At 39.3% G+C, this 19,806-nt stretch overlaps 2 protein-coding genes across 2 annotated transcripts in view; one reads left to right on the top strand and one right to left on the bottom strand.

The window, feature by feature from the left end:
* Window positions 1-568: 568 nt before the first annotated feature.
* LOC307061262 (ferritin heavy chain-like) lies at window positions 569-1,120 on the top strand (the record flags this gene model as incomplete). Its single annotated transcript, XM_079716317.1, has 1 exon — window positions 569-1,120. One exon carries the CDS (start codon window positions 569-571, stop codon window positions 1,118-1,120), a length of 552 nt encoding a protein of 183 aa, XP_079572443.1.
* A 2,383-nt stretch (window positions 1,121-3,503) lies between these two features.
* UTRN (utrophin) overlaps window positions 3,504-19,806 on the bottom strand; it is a gene marked incomplete at both ends in the record, with an annotated part of 450,045 nt that continues 433,742 nt past the window's right edge. The window contains 3 exons of the mRNA XM_079716566.1: window positions 3,504-3,592; window positions 16,913-17,005; window positions 18,344-18,452. Of these exons, the coding sequence (XP_079572692.1) occupies window positions 3,504-3,592; window positions 16,913-17,005; window positions 18,344-18,452 (291 nt within the window). The remainder of the gene's footprint in view (window positions 3,593-16,912; window positions 17,006-18,343; window positions 18,453-19,806) is intronic.

Genomic DNA, 19,806 nt, shown 5'->3' with positions numbered 1-19,806 from the left:
GCCCGCGGGCTTCAGTAGTCGTGGTGCACAAGCTCAGTAGTTGTGGCTCACGGGCTCTAGAGCACAGGTTCAATAGTTGCGGCGCACAGGTTTAGTTGCTCCGCGGCATGTGGGATCTTCCCGGACCAGGGCTCGAACCCAAGTCCCCTGCATTGGCAGGTGATTCTTAACCACTGCACCATCAGGGAAGCCTGATCAATTTTAACAAATTATATGTTTAGGGTTTTTTTCTGTTTCACAGATAGCTTTTACTTTTAGAATCAAGTAACGTGATTCTCAATGCTATTTCCCCTGGGGTAGCTTCCGAAATGTACTAAACCTCCTACCAGGGTGGTAAAATCCAGTGCATATACAAAACGCGCATTATTTAAGAGCATGAGGCTAAAAGTGGGTTTGGAAGGATAACCAATAAATACCAATAGCACCTAAGCTATTAAAACAAAAGCTCAGACAGTCCTCGCGGAGAGTCGCCGCGGTTTCCTGCTTCAACAGTGCAGGGATGGAAGCAGTGCTCACCCGCCGTTCCGGCCGCCCCAAGGTCCCCGCCGCCTCTCCTCGGCCACCCGCCATGACAACCGCGTCCCCCTCGCAGGTGCGCCAGCACTACCACCAGGGCTCGGAGGCTGCCATCAGCCGCCAGATCGACCTGGAGCTCTATGCCTCCTGCGTCCACCTGTCCGTGTCATACTATTTGGACCACGATGATGTGGCTTTGAAGAACTTTGCCAAATATTTTCTTCACCAATCTCATGAGGAGAGGGAACATGCTGAGAAACTGACAAAGCTGCAGAACCAATGGCATGGCCAAATCTTCCTTCAGGAGATCAAGAAGCCAGACCGTGATGACTGGGAGAATGGGCTGAATGCAATGGAATGTGTGCTACACTTGGAAAAAAGTGTGAATCCGTCACTACTGGAACTGCACAAACTGGCCACTGACAAAAATGACACCTATTTGTGTAACTTCATTGGGACTCATTACCTGCATGAGCAGGTGAAATCCACTAAAGAATTGGGTGGCCACGTAACCAACTTGCACAAGATGGGGGCCCCCGAATCTGGCATGGCAGAGTATCTCGTTGACAAGCACACCCTGGGAAATAGTGATAATGAGAGCTAAGCCTTAGGCTGGCTTCCCGTAGCCACAGGGATGACTTCCCTGCATCAAGGCAGTGCACGCGTGTTTGGGTTACCTTTACCTTTTCTATAAGTTGTACCAAAACATCTACAAAGTTCTTTCCTTAGTACCATACCTTCAAATAAAGTAATTTGGTACCCCCCCAAAAAAATGAAAAACAAAAGCTCAATAGGTTTCATGTACATGTTTTTAACATCCAACATTATTTACTCCCTATCAATAAGCTTTCTATCTGTAAAGGAAATTGAGAATTATATATATAAGAGAGAAGAGAGGAACACAGAGAAAGAGAGAGTGAGACAGTGAGAGTAAGAGAGAATGTATTTTAGTGTGTATGAGAGAAACTGTAGGAACACATGTAGATTTATCAGGATATAGGCTCTCTTTATATTTTATTTTCATAAATGTACATTTGAAGTTCAGAGTCTACCAGTGAACACCGCTGAAGAATATCAAAGTCATCTTGTGTTAAAATTACTTTTATTCAGGATGAAAAATACAGATATAACCAGATTAGATGATAGTCTATGATTAGTTCTTTACCACATATTTCAAAAGAACTACATACTTATTTCCCCTTGTTGTTACTGCAATATATTTCTTTATATTTATTATCCCTTAGAAGGTTACAATGTAGTGTTTTATGTAGCTTTTCCTTAATAGCAGATAGAGAACGTGTTGCACACAATTACAGGCAGAAAAAAATTAATACATAACTTTTCAAAGTAAGGACAAGGAAGACACCAAATCTACAACTTGTAGTTCAGAGTTCAGGGAATTTTTTTTTCTTTAAATAGGTACTTTTACTGGGTATGACGTGGTCTGATAAAAAGCTTTAGATTTTTCAGACTGCAGTAGCATAAAGCTATTTCCAATACGATGGATGAAGACGGATCTGAGGTAGAAAGGTGGTCATGGCTTTCCTCTTATATAAAACAATTTTCTTCTTCTCAAAATATCTCTGCTGCAAATAGACACCCTTGCCCCCCAACCCACCCAACCTATTCTAAAAGAGTAGGAATTTCTAACTTTAAGCCTCCTTCTGGCCAAATCCCAGTTAAAGAGAACTCAAGGTTAAAATGTCCTGATGTTTTAAAAGCATATATGCTTGAATCAACACACATTATTTTCACTTTTTTTGGTTTCTCTACATTTGGTAAATCACATAACATGTTTAAACTGAATCAAATACATGTTAAATCAGAAGCCGAACCAAATACCCAACTGAATGCACTCAAAGGTATAAGCCAGGGTGCCAGCATGTAAGCATTAATTTCATTCTTCTATAGAAGCAGTGATGTAGGCTTTTGATGAACATTGTTCCCAAATGTATTGATCAAATGAAGGGTAATAAAATGGCTGTTCATTCACTCAAAAGGTAAAATGAGACATTCATTAAATTTGTGTCTGTGTGTGGGGGCTTCAAGAGTCATAGAGGGTTTGAGTGTACATAAACAACTGTAAAACTTTCTTCAAAGGGAACCAAAGACAGCCATGTGTTTTGGTATCACAATTAGGTAAATGTCTGCTGTGTTACTGAATGATGAAAATCAAGACCTGGGAACTAGGAAAAGTTGGACCAAGTTTTGTTTCTGCGTCAAAATGAAAATATGCTTAAATGGGCAACCTTTGGTAAAATGATCTTTGAGATTATTATAATCCTGTCATATAGATTGGAACATGAAATAAATAAAGAAATCAAGACCTACTGATACAGAGCAGGGAAATAAAATGCAGGAAAAAAAAATCCCAATAGAAATGCCAGTTAGGCCCACAGGATTTTTATTGTGGTTATCCAAGTGACTGCTAAAGAAATAAGTGTACGATGTCAAATCAAGTTAAACCGTATACACAGAGCTGTAGTCTAATCCATAAACATATAATATTTGATTGAAATATATGAGCTTATTAATTTGGCCATATCATGGAAACAAATAAAGAAAATCTATTTGGTCATGTGGCTGATGAATTATAAATAACCAAAACATAATGGTAAAAGAGTCAAAGAAACAAATGAAGTTATTGTACAAGGTTAATATGAAGGAATGTAAAGATGTAAAATTGTCTTCTAATTCTTACGCAATTTTTATGGTTATTAAAAAGAAGGTATCATATTAGAAAGCTCCCACCCACTTTCCCAATACTGTATACAGTATACAAATCAGTGACAAGTGTATTACCACTTCCAAATACCACTCTGTTCATTAATTTACAGTTGCATAGAAAGGGAAGAAGAAAACAATAATATATGATTATTATAAAAACAAAATATCCTTTTCTCTTTGGATAGTCAGTGTTTTACTCCTTCAGTAGAACACACAGTCAGCGCTCAACAGCATGATTCAAAGAGCCATGGAGCTTCTGATTAAATGGAACTTGAAATTGGCATTTGCTGAAAAGGGCAATACTGTAAGTTAAGAAATGTTGGTTGGCTAGATGAATACGTCACATTGCCTGTGGGAAGGGAGAATAGCACTGTCAGAACAACATTTACAGAAAACATTACAGGTAGCAGAGATCTGTCAACTCTTAAAAAAAAATTAAAGTGCTTTTTTTTCAGAACTAGACAAGCCCTGTTTTGCTTTGTTCAATGGGGACTCTTTACTCCCATGTGACTTTTGTTCCTGGGATGAGGTCCTTTGCTCTCATCCTGAAGTTACTTAGTCTGCTTTTTATCCACTCAGCTGATATAGGGGAAGTCTGGAAGACGTTTATTTTGCCCAGGCTGGAAACCAAGTTAAAATTGAGAAGACTTGTCTTTTTTTTTTTTTGCAGGAAGGTACCAATGTTTAGTGAATTAGGCTGGTGTAAGCACCCTGTCTCTCCCTGAGGGTCTGTGGGAAGTCTCCTGCAGAGGCGGTACCCTTGACCATTCCAACTGGTCTCAGTCCCCAGCTGGGGTCCAGACAACAAGAACTCAAGACAGGAATTACAGTCCAAGGGTGTGCAGTGGTTCCAGTTAAAGACTCAGGGCCAATGTACATAGGCAAGGGAGGATAGAAATCCAGACCACACTCAGGGTAGTGGCATCAACCTTTCGAAGAGAAGGTCAAACAGTTCGGTCCGTCATCATTAAAACCCATGTCCTCAAATTCTTCTCTGAATGCATCTTTCACTTGCATGCTCTAATGGATATCTGGATCTCCCCTGAAGACACAGCTTCAACACAGGACTGCTTTTCATCCCTCACACTCCTCAGATATTGGATAGGTCCATACTGTGTTTTTCACAGCACTTTCTCCCTCTCCTTCCTAAAAAATACCCAGCTTTGACTCTCTTGTCATCAGACTATACCACCCACTATGCAGTCATCTTCTGGCCCCTTGGTTCACATCCCCTTACCTCTTGAAGAAAAAATGGCTCACTGTCACTCACTATTTTTAAATGTTCATGATTTCAGTGCTCACACAGACGATGCTTCCAAACTTCTGGCCTCTTAGTTCCTTGAGCTCCTCTCCTCTGAGAATCCATCCTCACCCTTCTCAGCCACTCAAAGTTGCAAATCTAGACCATCACCAATACCTGCATCCCCCCCAACATTTCAATTTCAATCATCCCACTTTCTGACAACCCACCTGTATCTTTCCAGCTGACTTCCATTAGGACCCCAACTTCACCCATCCTTTGGTGCTACAACCCATTGATATTTGGTCTCCCACACCTAACGCATCCTCACTTCTCTTCCTACCAAACTCAGGTGCTTGTTCAATCATTATCATCAACCCTTTGCCTCTTCCCTTGAACTGCTGTACTCTCTTGGCCAAACCACAGCTTCAACTTTGGTTAAATGCAATACTTGGCCTACTCTGGTACTGTGCTCATGAACTTGAAGGTTGCTGAAGGGCCACGCATAGCCCTGCAGAGAGGCCTCAGGTTAAATTTATGAGCGAGAAAGTGGTGGCCATTAATGCTGCCTGGTAGTCAGTCTCTTTCTCTATTCATGTGCTCTCCTGAGCTCCAAGCAGCTACTACACATCCTCCAATCTCTCCTCACACCTCCGATGCTTCCTCCCCGTCCACACTCTCTGCTGAAGCCCCTGCTTCTGACTCACTAAGACAACAGAAGCAGTCAGAGGGCTTTTACTCTCTGGGATGAGGTTCCTCCTTCTCACGAGCTCTCACACCGCATCCAGTAATCTGCTTCATATGCCTTTGCTGTCCCTCCAGTTACTGAAGATGAACCACCTGTGCTTCTCCTTTAAGCTCTCAGCCCCTCTTGCCATTAAGGCGGTGGTAACACAATCAGAGGGTTCACTGTTTCAAGAAGATTCATAAACAAGTTCATGAGAGAGAGTGTCCTCCAAAGATTTACTGTGGTCTTGGGACACGTTGTTTCTAAGAGCACCTGATAAAGAACATACTGAAAGGCACATGCCTATAGCTGCCAACAGTTCTCAGCAGAATTTTAAATGAAAAATCAAAACCTTTTCCCCTCAAAGGAACAAAACCACCTTTGTGCACCACTCCAGTCATTGCTTTTAAGTCCATGTTCTGTGATAGCTGCCTTAAGTAGACACCTGGGAGAACAGTGGCAGTCAAATCTATCCAGGGTAACTTTATATAGTACATAGGAGGCCTTTAAAAAGCTGTTTGAATACAAAGGTCAAGCACTTGGCATTTTGGGCATTTGGAAGGACTGGTTTGGGAGAGGTCCCCTCCATGGACTGATAAACTGTTGTATTCAATCAATTAACATGTCAAGCAAGTTTACTTATTTACATGGGGAATAAAGTAGCACTAAAATCGGTGGTAGCTAATCACTTACTCTAGGTTATAATCTATAACACCTAAACCAATCAACCCATTAACTCTTACCTGTGGCCTGCTGGGGAGATTTGCTGAAAGAGAAAACAAAAGTAATCAACTGAAGGTGGTACTGTGGTTCCCCCTTTCAGGCATGCAAAAGTGTGGACTGTACCATTCCCAGCTGTTAAGTGGATGTTAATAAGAGAAGAAGAACAGGTTTGGGGATTTTTTTTTTTCTTTTTTCTTTTTTTTTGCCCAGATGCTTTAACAGGGCTAGTTTCCCTAGTTAGCTTCTCATATCTCATGTGCTGTAAGATACAAAAATTCCACCCAAATATGCAAAAGATATGCCAGCTCTCTCAAATAAGTACACACTAAAGCATTCAGTGAGTAATTAGTTTTGCAAAAAAATCTTAAAATTTCCTGCTGAAATCACGCCATATATTTAGTTTATGTATTAGAACAGAGCAAATTCTGTACATTCTACTGAATAGTACAGATTCTGACCAAGAGGTCATTGGGGAAATGAAGGAGCCTGAATCTTTAGTTTCTGCCACCCTTACCCCAAAGGCTAGGAAGATGGTGGCGATGTGTCTGCATCAAGGAAAGGTCTGGCCTAGTCCTCAGCACTCAGAAGTCTTCTAGGAACTTGGGCTAATTGTACCTTCCATGGGCTCAGTTAAGAGCATGAGAGAACTTAGAATATGGTGTCTAATTTGCCTTTGCATCTGAGCAGTTCAATTCCTTCTTGGTTACAGAGGCCGTGGGACAGTGTAGCTGATCTGGTGGGACCTGGGAGGGCAGGCACTAGCAAGTCTCTTCTTTAACACCTCTGCTTTTTCATCTCTCCCTTTTACTGTGCCATCTCAAAATTATTGGACTGATACCCAACCCTGGGGACAGACGGAGCTCCACCCCCAGTGATGGTAACATCTTTTCTGGGTCAAATAAGAATTGTCCCTAATCAAACAGCATGTTATTCCTTTCATCTCTCATTTTTCTTTGCTGAGGGAAAAAAAAGACATCTGTGACCACATAGTGGGTGTTTTGTGAGAAAGAAAGCAAGAAGGGCAATTTTCTTATGATGCCTGGAGGGAAAGTGTGAGCCCCAGCAATACTGGGGGGAATGATCAGGTTAAAAAAGCCTAGTCCTACCAGGTATGTCAATTATATCAGGAGAAAAAGAGTGGATCTCCTTACACATATGAGAACTACACCATCCTGAGGGAAAGCTTAGTTGCATTAGCATGAAGTACGCCATAGGCAGAGTTATGCTTCTCTTCTAAGTAACAAATACCCAAATCCAAACAGAAATCAAATCCATTTTGCTCCAAATCAACATTTTAACCCTATAGTCTTGTAAATCATACTGAACAAATCATACAAGTATATTTTTAAAAGAAATCAGGAAAACATTGCACTGTAGTAGGTCTTGAGATTTTGATGAACGTCAGTCAAGCTCAATAAATATAGGCAGAAGGAGACCTTCAAGATGGCGGAGGAGTAAGACGTGGAGATCACCTTCCTACACACAAATACATCAAAAATACATCTACATGTGGAACAACTCCTAGAGGACACCCACTGAATGCTGGCAGAAGACCTCAGACTTCCCAAAAGGCAAGAAACTCCCCACGTACCTGGATAGAGCAAAAGAGAAGAGAAAAAACAAAGACAAAAGAATAGGGACAGGACCTGCACCTTCGAGAGGGAGCTGTGAAGGAGGAAAAGTTTCCACACACTAGGAAGCCCGTTCACTGGCAGAGAACGGGGTGGGCTGGGGGGAAGCTTCGGAGCCGCGGAGGAGAGCGCAGGAACAGGGGTGCAGAGGGCAAAGAGGAGAGATTCCCACACAGAGGATCAGTGCCAACCAGCACTCACCAGCCCGAGAGGCTTGTCTGCTCAACCGCCCGGGCAGGCGGAAGCTGGGAGCTGAGGCTCGGGCTTTGGAGGTTGGATCCCCCGGAGAGGACTGGGGCTGGCTGCGTGAACACAGCCTGAAGGGGCTAGGGCGTCACAGCTAGCCGGGAGGGAGTCTAGGGAAAAGTCTGGAACTGCCGAAGAGGCAAGAGACCTTCGTTTTGGGGTGTGCGAGGAGAGGGGATTCCTTTCCAGTGTGCCCACCGAAGGCAGAGCACTGCCTAAGTGAGCTCCAGAGACGGGTGCAAGCCACGGCTATCAGCTCGGAACCTAGAGACGGGCATGAACGGCTAATGCTGCTGCCACTGCCACCAAGAATCCTGTGTGCAAGCACAGGTCACTATCCACACCTCCCCTCCCAGGAGCCTGTGCAGCCTGCCACTGCCAGGGTCCCGTGATCCAAGGACAACTTCCCCGGGAGAACGCCTCAGGGTGCTGCAACGTCACACTGGCCTCTGCTGCTGCAGGCTCGCCCTGCATTCCAATTATGACTATCGTATCCCTCCCTCCTCCCCAGCCTGAGTATGGAAAAGAGCCCTAATCAGCTGCTGCTTTAACCCCCTCCTGTCTGGGCAGGTAACAGACTCCTGAGGGCCGTCTACACACAGAAGTGGGGCCAAAACCAAAGCTGAACCCTAGGAGCTGTGGGAACAAGAAAAGAAAGGAAAATTTCTCTGTGCAGTCTCAGGAGCAGCAGATTAAATCCTCACAGTCAACTGGATGTACCCTGCATATGTGGAATACCTGAAGAGACAACAAATGTTCCCAAAATTGAGGTGGTGGACTTTGGAAGCAACTGTAGACTTGGGGTTGGTTTTCTGTGTCTGATTTGATGTTTATTTTAGTTTAGTATTTACTGCTTCTTATCATTGGTGGATTTGATTATTGGTTTGGTTGCTCTCTTCCTTTTATATATATATATATATATATATATATATATATTTCCTTTTTCTCTTTTTGTTAGTGTGTATGTCTATGCTTCTTTGTGTGATTTTCTCTGTATAGGTTTGCTTTTACCATTTGTCCTGGGGTTCTGTCTGTCGGTTTTTTTGTTTTTGTTTTTGCTTTTCTCTCTTCCTTTTCTTCTGAGCCGTGTGGCTGACAGGGTGTTGGTGCTCCAGCTGGGTGTCAGGCCTGAGCCTCTGAGATGGGAGGGCCGAGGCCAGGACATTGGACCACCAGAAACCTCCAAGCCCCACGTAATATCAATTGGTGAGAGCTCTCCCAGAGATCTTCCTCTCAACACTAAGACCCAGCTCCACCCAACGGCCAGCATGCTCCAGTGTAGCATGCCCCATGCCAAATAACTAGCAAGACAGGAACACAACCCCACCCATTAGCAGAGAGGCTGCCTAAAGTCACACTAAGTTCACAGACACTCCAAAACACACCATCAGACATGGCCCTGCCCACCAGAAGGACAAGATACAGGCCCACCTACCAGAATACAGACACCAGTCCCTGCAACCAGGAGGCCTACACAAGCCACTGAAACAACTGCACCCACTGGCGGCAGATACCAAAAATAATGGGAAATACGAACCTGCAGCCTGCAAAAAGGAGACCCCAAACACAGTAAGTTAAACAAAATGAGAAGACAGAGAAATATGCAGCAGATGAAGGAGCAAGGTAAAAGCCCAAATAAATGAAGAGGAAATAGGCAGTCTACCTGAAAAAGAATCCAGAGTACTGACAGTAAATATGTTTCAAAGTCTTGGAAATAGAATGGAGAAAGTACAAGAAATGTTTAACAAGGACCTAGAAGAACTAAAGAGCAAACAATGATGAACAACACAATAAATGAAATTAAAAATACTCTAGAAGGAATCAATAGCAGAATAACTGAGGCAGAAGAACAGATAAGTGACCTGGAATATAAAATAGTGGAAATGACTACCACAGAGCAGAATAAAGAAAAAAGAATGAAAAGAATTGAAGACAGTCTCGGAGACCTCTGGGACAGTATTAAATGCACCAACATTCAAATTACAGGGGTCCCAGAAGAAGAAGAGAAAAAGAAGAATCTGAGAAAATATGTGAAGAGATTATAGTTGAAAACTTCCCTAACATGGTGAAGGAAATAGTTAATCAAGTCCAGGAAGCACAGAGAGTCCCATACAGGATAAATCCAAGTAGAAACACTCCAAGACACATATTAATCAAACTATGAAAAATTAAATACAAAGAAAAAATATTAAATGAAGCAAGGGGAAAACAACAAATAACATACAAAGGAATACCCATAAGGTTAACAGCTGATCTTTCAGCAGAAACTCTGCAAGCCAGAAGGGAGTGGCAGGACATATTTAAAGTGATGAAAAGGAAAAACCTACAACCAAAATTACTCTACCCAGCAAGGATCTCATCTAGGTTTGACAGAGAAATTAAAACCTTCACAGACAAGCAAAAGGTAAGAGAATTCAGCATCACCAAACCAGCTTTACAACAAATGCTAAAGGAACTTCTCTAGGCAGGAAACACAAGAGAAGGAAAAGACCTACAATAACAAACCCAAAACAATTAAGAAAATGGTAACGGGAACATACATATTGATAATTCCCTTAAATGTAAATGGATTAAATGCTCCAACCAAAAGACACAGACTGGCTGAAGGGATACAAAGACAAGACCCATACATATGCTGTCTACAAGAGACCTACATCAGACCTAGGGACATATACAGACACAAAGTGAGGGGATGGAAAAAGATATTCCATGCAAATGGAAATCAAAAGAAAGCTGGAGTAGCAATACTCCTATCAGAAAAAATAGACTTTAAAATAAAGACTATTACAAGAGACAAAGAAGGACACCACATAATGATCAAGGGATCAATCCAAGAAGAAAATATAACAATTGTAAATATTTATGCACCCAACATAGGAGCACCTTAATATATAAGACAAATGCTAACAGCCATAAAAGGGGAAATCAACAGTAACACAATCTTAGTAGGGGGCTTTAACACCCCACTTTCACCAATGCACAGGTCATCCAAAAAGAAAATAAATAAGGAAACACAAGCTTTAAAAGACACATTAGACCAGATAGACTTAATTGATATTTATAGAACATTCCATCCAAAAATAACAGAATACACTTTCTTCTCAAGTGCTCATGGAACATTCTCCAGGATAGATCATATCTTGGGTCACAAATCAAGCCTCGGTAAATTTAAGAAAATTGAAATCATATCAAGTACCTTTTCCAACCACAACACTATGAGACTAGATGTCAATTACAGGGGAAAAAATGTAAAAAATACAAACACATGGAGGCTAAATAATATGCTACTAAATGACCAAGAGATCACTGAAGAAATCAAAGAGGAAATCAAAAAATACCTAGAAACAAATGACAGTGAAAACACGACGACCCAAAACCTATGGGATACAGCAAAAACAGTTCTAAGAGGGAAGTTTACTGCCATACAATCCTACCTCAAGAAACAAGAAACATCTCAAATAAACAACCTAACCCTGCACCTAAAGCAATTAGAGAAAGAAGAACAAAGGAACCCCCAAGGTTAGCAGAACCATAAAGATCAGATCTGAAATAAATGAAACTGAAAGAGAACTTAAGGAAGCAATCCCATACCATATCCCTTACCATAGCAAGAAAAAGAATAAAATACCTAGGAGTAAAGCTTCCTAAGGAGACAAAAGACCTGTATGCAGGAGACTATGAGACACTGTTGAAAGAAATTAAAGATGACACAAACAGATGGAGAGATATACCACGTCCTTGGATTGGAAGAATCAATGTTGTGAAAATGACTATACTACCCAAAGCAATCTACAGATTCAATGCAATCCCTATCAAATTACCAAAGGCATTTTTTACAGAACTAGAACGAAAAAAATTTTACAATTTGTATGGAAACACAAAAGACCCTGAATAGCCAAAGCAGTCTTGAGAAAGAAAAACGGAGTTGGAGGAATCAGGCTCCTGGACTTCAGACTACAATACAAAGCTACAGTAATCAAGAAAATATGGTACTGGCACAAAAACAGAAAGATAGATCAATGGAACAGGATAGAAAGCCCAGAGATAAACCCATGCACATATGGTCACCTATCTTTGACAAAGGAGGCAAGAATATACAATGGAGAAAATACAGCCTCTTCAATAAATTTTGCTGGGAAACTGGACAGCTACATGTAAAAGAATGAAATTAGAACATTTCTTAACACCATACACAAAAATAAACTCAAAATGCATCAAAGACCTAAATGTAAGACCAGACACTATAAAACTCTTAGAGGAAAACATAGACAGAACACTCTATGACATAAATCACAGCAAGATCCTTTTTGACCCACCTCCCAGAGGAATGGAAAAAAACTCAAAAATAAACAAATGGGACCTAATGAAGTTTAAGAGCTTTTGCACAGCAAAGGAAACCATAAACAAGACAAAAAGACAACCCTCAGAATGGGAGAAAATATTTGCAAATGAGTAAACTGACAAAGCATTCATCTCCAAAACATACAAACAGCTCATGCAGCTCAATATCAAAAAAACAAACAACCCAATCCAAAAATGGGAAGAAGACCTAAATAGACATTTCTCCAAAGAAGACATACAGATGGCCAAGAGGCACATGAAAAGTTGCTCAACATCACCAATTGTTAGAGAAATGCAAATCAAAACTACAATGAGGTATCACCTCACACCAGTTAGAATGGGCATCATCAGAAAATCTACAAACAACATATCCTGGAGAGGGTGTGGAGAAAAGGGAACCCTCCTGCACTGTTGGTGGGAATGTAAATTGATACAGCCACTATGGAGAACAGTATGGAGGTGCCTTAAAAAACTAAAACTAGAGCTACCACATGACCCAGCAATCCCACTACTGGGTATATACTGTGAGAAAACGATAATTCAAAGAGTCATGTACCACCATGTTCATTGAAGCACTATTTACAATAGCCAGGACATGGAAGTAACCTAAGTGTCCATCGACAGTTGAATGGATAAAGAAGACGTGGCACATATATATAATGTAATATTACTCAGCCATAAAAAGAAACGAAATTGAGTTATTTGTGGTGAGGTGGATGGACCTAGAGTCTGTCATACAGATTGAAGTAAGTCAGAAAGAGAAAAACAAATATTGTATATTAATGCATATATGTGGAATCTAAAAAAAATAAATAAATGGTTCTGAAGAACCTAGGTGCAAGACAGGAATAAAGACGCAGACGTAGAGAATGGACTTGAGGACACAGGGTGGGAGAAGGGTAAGCTGGGATGAAGTGAGAGAGTGACATGGACATATATACACTACCAAATGTAAAACAGATAGCTAGTGGGAAGCAGCCACATAGCACAGGGAGATCAGCTCGGTGCTCTGTGACCACCTAGAGGGGTTGGATAGGGAGGGTGTGAGGGAGGCACAAGAGGGAGGGCATATGGGGATATATGTATACGTATAGCTGATTCACTTTGTTATAGAGCAGAAACTAACACAACATGGTAAAGCAATTATACTCTAATAAAGATGTTATAGATAAATAAATAAATATAGGCAATTCACAGTGAAAATATGCTTGTAGATAAAAAAATTGAAAAAGCATTTATTGGTCTATTAGTAAAAAATAATATTCAGCTTACTACTAGTATCATATATATTTGGATGATACAAATGAAAAAACCAACAAAAGATTTTACACTAAGAAAATTAGTTACAGCAGTCAGTGGAAATTTTAGTATGTTGGTTTTTAGGCAACACATTTAAATTCCCTTCATTAACTTCTTGCCAGGAAGGGATGGAAATGCTTGCCTCTCTGCTCCGAAATTCAATGTAAATAATGAAAAGAAAATTTTAAAAGGCCATAATTCAAGGATGCTATCAGGACCAAGTGGGATATTAATCCAAGATAGAGGAATTCTAAAGTGTTACGTGCAACAATATACAGACACAGTACAAAAAAAAAAAAGTCATGTTTAAGTAGGCAATTCATGCAATTAGGATTTAAGAATACAATTTCTTTTTAATTCCTAGACTTCCAGGAGTGGAAATTCACTTGTGACCATGCTAATTTTTAATTCACAAAGGATCAAAAGTCAAGGTTAACATGCAGATCTCAATTCATTGTATGCTGGTGACAAGCAATTTTAAAGTTCTTGTTAGTTACGGGGGCTCAAGGGATTGGTTTGCCATTAGGAGGATGCCAATCTGACTTGCTTTCAAAAAATCCTCCAAAGGTGGTCAGTAAGTTTCGGGAATGCGAAGGCTTATTAAAATATTTGCTAGCTTGAGCAACTTAAAAGGGGCAACAAAGCTAAGGAATCCTACAGAATCTTCTAAGTACTATCTGGGGGAAACTTAAACAACTAAACTTTCCTTCCCAGTGGGAATATGTAATCATCCATTCATTCATTCATTCAATTCAGAAATGTATTGAGCACCAAATCTATGGCAGGTGCTTATTTCTATTCTGCATCCATTTTCTTAAAGGGTTTAATAACTTTAGGCAGAACTTTAAAAATATATATCAATTTTACAAATAAATCAGTTACACCTTTATTTTTCTGGAAAGCTGTCCCTATCTTGGAGATTTTTATATTATCAAAGCAAAGTATAATATATAAATACCAAGAAGAGCAATCTAAACCCAAATTAATAGCAGAACCTCGGAAACAAAAAATAATAAGATCTAAATTTAAAAGGATTTCTAAAATAATACTATCATCATTTCCTATATGGGATGTACTTGAGCTCTTCAAAATAACATATGACTAGTAATACTCATCCACAGAAAACTATAAATATTACAAATATTTGTGAATGTATAAACTTTGACTGTAAGAACACAGGGTCACATCCTGTTAAGGAATCTTGGGTTTCTGCAACTCACCCTCACAATAGAGAATTGCACAGGTGAGAAGGCACCAATGCAAAGTGGGAGTTTAACCTGTCATGTGGATCCCACTGAAGATATATACTGTTCTCAGGAACCAATAATAGCTATTAATGGCTAATAAGATACCAACCAATGGGAATTTTACACTTGCCTTTAAGGGAAGCCAGAAAATGAAATGAATGCACCCCTCTCTTAAGATTTATTTTTGCCCTATACTTATGTTATTATTTATTTTTAATTATATTCTCTTGTAAAATATGACATAGATTAGCTTTATACAATATCTCCATATAAGAATATACTGTGAAAAAGATTTAAAAGTAACTGCTTTAAAAAAATTAAACTTTTAAAACGTACCATGAATTCTTGTATAAAAATTTTAATATGGAAATTATACATTTTATATCCACTAGAAAGCATATATTTAAATATATTTCCCATGCTAGCTCTCACTGCCAATTGACTTTTAACTTGAAAATATCCATTATGATAGCTGAATAAAAACTTCTAAACAGGTTTGACTTACAGAATTTGTTCTTAACTAATTATTAATGTATTTGGATTTAAGCTAAACTAAAAAGTAATTTAATTTTGAAACTCTGGCTTATAAAGACTATGATGAGGTTTCATGTAGCCATTAAGTAAAATATAATGTGGAACCAAAATCTCTATTAAATTTAACCTTGAATTATAATTAATACAAAGATTTAATCTGTTCATCTATCATGGCTGTTATAGAGCCTAGTAAATAAGTAACAATCTGATAGCATATGGGCTTCACCTGACCCTCTGAAGCTTCTGTGATACTCTACAGGGCCAAAAACCTCTGTGTGTGTGTGTGTGTGTGTGTGTATGCACATGCTTTTTTTGGGTGGGTGAGCACGAAGATTGATATATGGCACATATGATTCTGCAAACTTTGAGAAATGAAATTACAAATAATAAACTGGGAAATTATATGCTCCCCAATATAAATATATTTATGGACTTATGGAAACTGCCATATGTCCTTTAGGCAATTACTTCTGAAAATTCAGAGAAGATTATATTTCAAATAGCTGTTTCCACTTCCCACTAAGGTTGGCATTTTGTAAACTGTAGAGTGGTATAAATTGAAGCATACTTTTTAAACGAAGTCAAGATATCATGTTTACCTACACTCCTGATAATGTCTTTTCCCTCATTTAAAATATTTTCCAAGAAGATGGAAAAGGGTGTGATGAGAAGCTGTTTTATATATATATATATATATATATATATACACACTACATATACAGGATATATGATATATAACAGTATATGTATATACTAAATTCTTAGTCTAATAGCTGACTAGATTTAATCACCCCAAAAATTATAAATGTATTTATAAATAATCATAGTTATTTAAAAGATTATTTAAAATATAATTGTAGCACTATATACTATGTATATACAGTAAACTGTTTGAAACAGCAGAAATGTTTTCTTTGAGAGCTCAGCAGAAACTGCAAGGTGGCAAGGTACTGAAAACAAAATGTTTGGGAAAAAAATCAATAAATAGCAATCATTATATAATTTCCTCTGGGACTTGAACTGTTTTTATTTGGTTGTTTTCTGGCTCTTAGTTTTCATATGGAAAATTGACAGGGTCATAATCTGTGATGCCTTAAATAGTTTGACCTTTATACAGTGACTATTTTATTCCATGAGAAAAGAACTCCAAAACCAAAAAAAAAAAAAAAAACCCAAACCAAAACAAAAAAAAAGAGGGGAAAAAAAAAGGAAAATTTTAAAATAATCCCTTTCTACACCTGAATTTGATGACATCAGAAGGCAAGGTCTGAAGAGAGGGAATTACATTAGAAAAAGCCATTTTCAGACCTTGTTTGGTATGTCACTAAAAGCTCTCTTTCGAAGTAATACATGTTTCTTACTATAGCCTGCATTGAAGAGGATAATTTCTCCTTAAAGACAGGCTTGTTTTATTTGCCTCATGTTATCACTCAGAAGGCAGACCAAAGAATCCCAAAGAACAGGTTCTCACTGGCCCTGCACCCAGTGATGTGATGGTATATAGGCTGGGCTTCATTTGCTTTGCCAACATAAGGAATGTTTGATTTATCTTCAAATAATTTGCAGTCTTGTTTCTAATATTGGTTTTTGTTATCTTACCAAAGAAGACAAAGGGCCCCACTCAGGAAAAAGAAATGGAAGGAAAAAGCGTAGCAGTCATGTTATGATCTTTCATACTCACGGCAGCAAGATGGAAATGTACTGTTGATCTGCTCCATAACCTCTGTGAGGTCTGTGCTGGTGTCATGAGGGGGGGCCAGCAGGTCCTCTGCCACTGTGACAGCAGATAGAAAGAACAAGAGACACTCTGAAATTAATGTCTGGCCTTCCACCAAAACGCAACTTCAGGGAGAAAATACTAGTACTGGCCTCTAAATATCAAGGTGAAAATAGTTCTCCTTATAAAGGATAATTTTAGGGGAAAATTCCAAAACCATTTTTGTATTTTTTTGTGGTAACAGAGTTTTACATAATTAAAATTTATTATATGTTTCTAAAGGAAGAATCCACATGTCAGGGGAAAATTCACGAGTGAAAAATAATAGTCATATTATTGCAATTTATTAGTCAGAATTCCACTATTGTGCATTACAAGTATTTTTTCATATGAGAAAGATATTCCATTAATTTCTTTTTCCTTCCTTCTTTTTGGAGACGTCAGCATAGGCTAGCTTATACTGCCACAAAATTAGAGGTAGTTTTTTTTTTTTTTGGCCATGCTGCGGGGCATGTGGGATCTTAGTTTCCCGACCAGGAATCGAACCCATGCCCGCTGCAGTGGAAGTGCAGAGTCCTAACCAGTGGACCACCAGGGAACTCCCACTAGAGGTATTTTATAATATATATTTTTACTTTGATGTTTTTTAGTCTATAATTGATAGCAAAATAGTCCTCTTATTTAAAAATTAAAATAATATTAATATTTTAGGTTTTCTACAGATTAATGCAGCAAAAGATAAACAAATTAATTTGCTTAAAGTATGTGGTCCTCAGTAGAATTTTAGAACTTAATTTCATCAATAACAAAATGTCATTCCAGAATGCCTGGTTGACAGGGCCCTTCCTAGCAGTAGTGACAGGTCCCCATTGTGACCAATGAGAGGCTGGGTGGGACTTCAGCCTCAAATGGGGGTGGGAGGGGCAGAAATGTCTGTAGGAGCTAGGATGCAGAAAGCAGAACACTGAGTCTCCAGCCCTGGGCAAAGAAAACTATGTTTGGTGTAATATTCTTTAGTATTTTATTCTGAATGTGTACAAGTATGAAATTTTAGAGACAGGAAATTTACTGAAAAAAAGAATTGTTCCTAAGGCAAAGAAAAAAAATAAATTGTGCTCACCCCAAAAGGAAAGAGCTCTTTTTCATCTTTCATCAAAATTCAGTCCACTACTACACCTTATATAAATAAACGCATTATAGTTTATTATTCTAAAATGTTTGCTTTTTTGGTACAGTTAAAATGGCTTTGTACTCAGCTGAGACCACAGAGAATACAAATTCCTTTATGCCCTAAGGCACCCATGTGTAAGAATGTTATTTAAAATGAAAAGCCAACAAATGGCTAAGCCCAGAGTAGACCAGGGGAGGGAGTAGCCAAGTCTTGGGGACACGGACCTGCTTGATGGAACTGTGGGCCGGGGTCCGGATCCAGCGAGTAGTTCAGTGCGGATTGCTGAGGTGAAGCCCAGGGGGAGACGCCATTGATTTGGGAATCCGATTCAGGCTGGAATCACATTCAGAGGTTAGAACAGAGGAAAGATTCAAATAACGATTAAAGAAAACATTTCCGTTTCTAACTTCCCCTCCCCAACTACAGATAATTAAATCACATAACATTCTTCACCCTCAGTCATTTTCAAATACATTTTAGCATCAGTTGGTGGGCTCACCAGTATTCACCTGAGGACCAAGTGGTCCTTTCCTTTTGATTTGGGCACCTTGAAGAACTCACTTGGTTGTATGGCAAGCTTTACCTATCAATGTCAGTGTCATTCCTCAATTGTTCCATTATTTTTATGTCAACCAAGTGAATTTGGAAACATGTTTCATTCATCTTTTAAAAAATTAACACTGTTTCTCATATAGTAAATTTATCTAATTTCAAAATTAGCTCCTTTTTTATTCAAATCAATATTTAACAGCAATACTGGAGAGTGGTGAAGAGCACGATTCTGGATTTAGCTGTTTGGATACAAACTCAGTCACTCGGAGCTGAGTAATTTGGAGGAAATTTTTTTCTCTTTTTTTTTTTTTTTTTTTTGTGGCTGCACTGCACTGTGGCATGTGGGATATTTGTTCCCCAACTAGGGATAGAACTCACACCCCAGGCAGTGGAAGCATGGAGTCTTAACCACTGGACCACCAGGGAAGTCCCTCTGAGGAAATTTTATGATCATCTGCTTTTTATTTATAAAACTGAATTTTTTATTTATAAACTAGTGGTAAGAGTGCCTGTGTCCGAGGGTTTTGTGAAGGAGGTGATCAATTAGTATTTCTAAAGCGATTAGAACAGAATCTGACACCTAATAAATACTTCACAAAGGCAGAAAGTTTGAAATGGACAAGTACATGGTCAAATTAGAAAAGTGTGATCCACTGTAAAGGGAATGCAGAAGTTACAATGTTTTTTTCTTTTAAATATATTTTTAATAAATTTATTTATTTATTTATGGCTGCATCGGGTCTTCATCGTTGGACCTTCATTGCTGCACACGGGCTTTCTCTAGTTGTGGTGAGCGGGGGCTACTCTTCGTTGCGGTGCGTGGGCTTCTCATTGCAGTGGCTTCTCTTGTTTCAGAGCTCGGGCTCTAGGCATGTGAGCTTCAGTACTTGTGGCACACGGGCTCAGTAGTTGTGGCTTGCAGGCTCTAGAGCACGGGCTCAGTAGTTGTGGCACACAGGCTTAGCTGCTCCATGGCATGTGGGATCTTCCTGGATCAGGGCTCGAACCCATGTCCCCTGCATTGGCAGGCAGATTCTCAACCACTGAGCCACCAGGGAAGTCCCAGTTACAAGGTTTTTGATGCTGATTTTTCCATTACATCTATATTAGCTGAAGTCTGGTAGTTTTGCTAGTT

Source organism: Hyperoodon ampullatus (genome assembly GCF_949752795.1).
Source record: "Hyperoodon ampullatus genome assembly, chromosome: 12".
NCBI lineage: Eukaryota > Metazoa > Chordata > Mammalia > Artiodactyla > Ziphiidae > Hyperoodon > Hyperoodon ampullatus.
The sequence above is the reverse complement of the archived record's forward strand: the minus strand, read 5'-3'. Positions and strand labels throughout refer to the sequence as shown.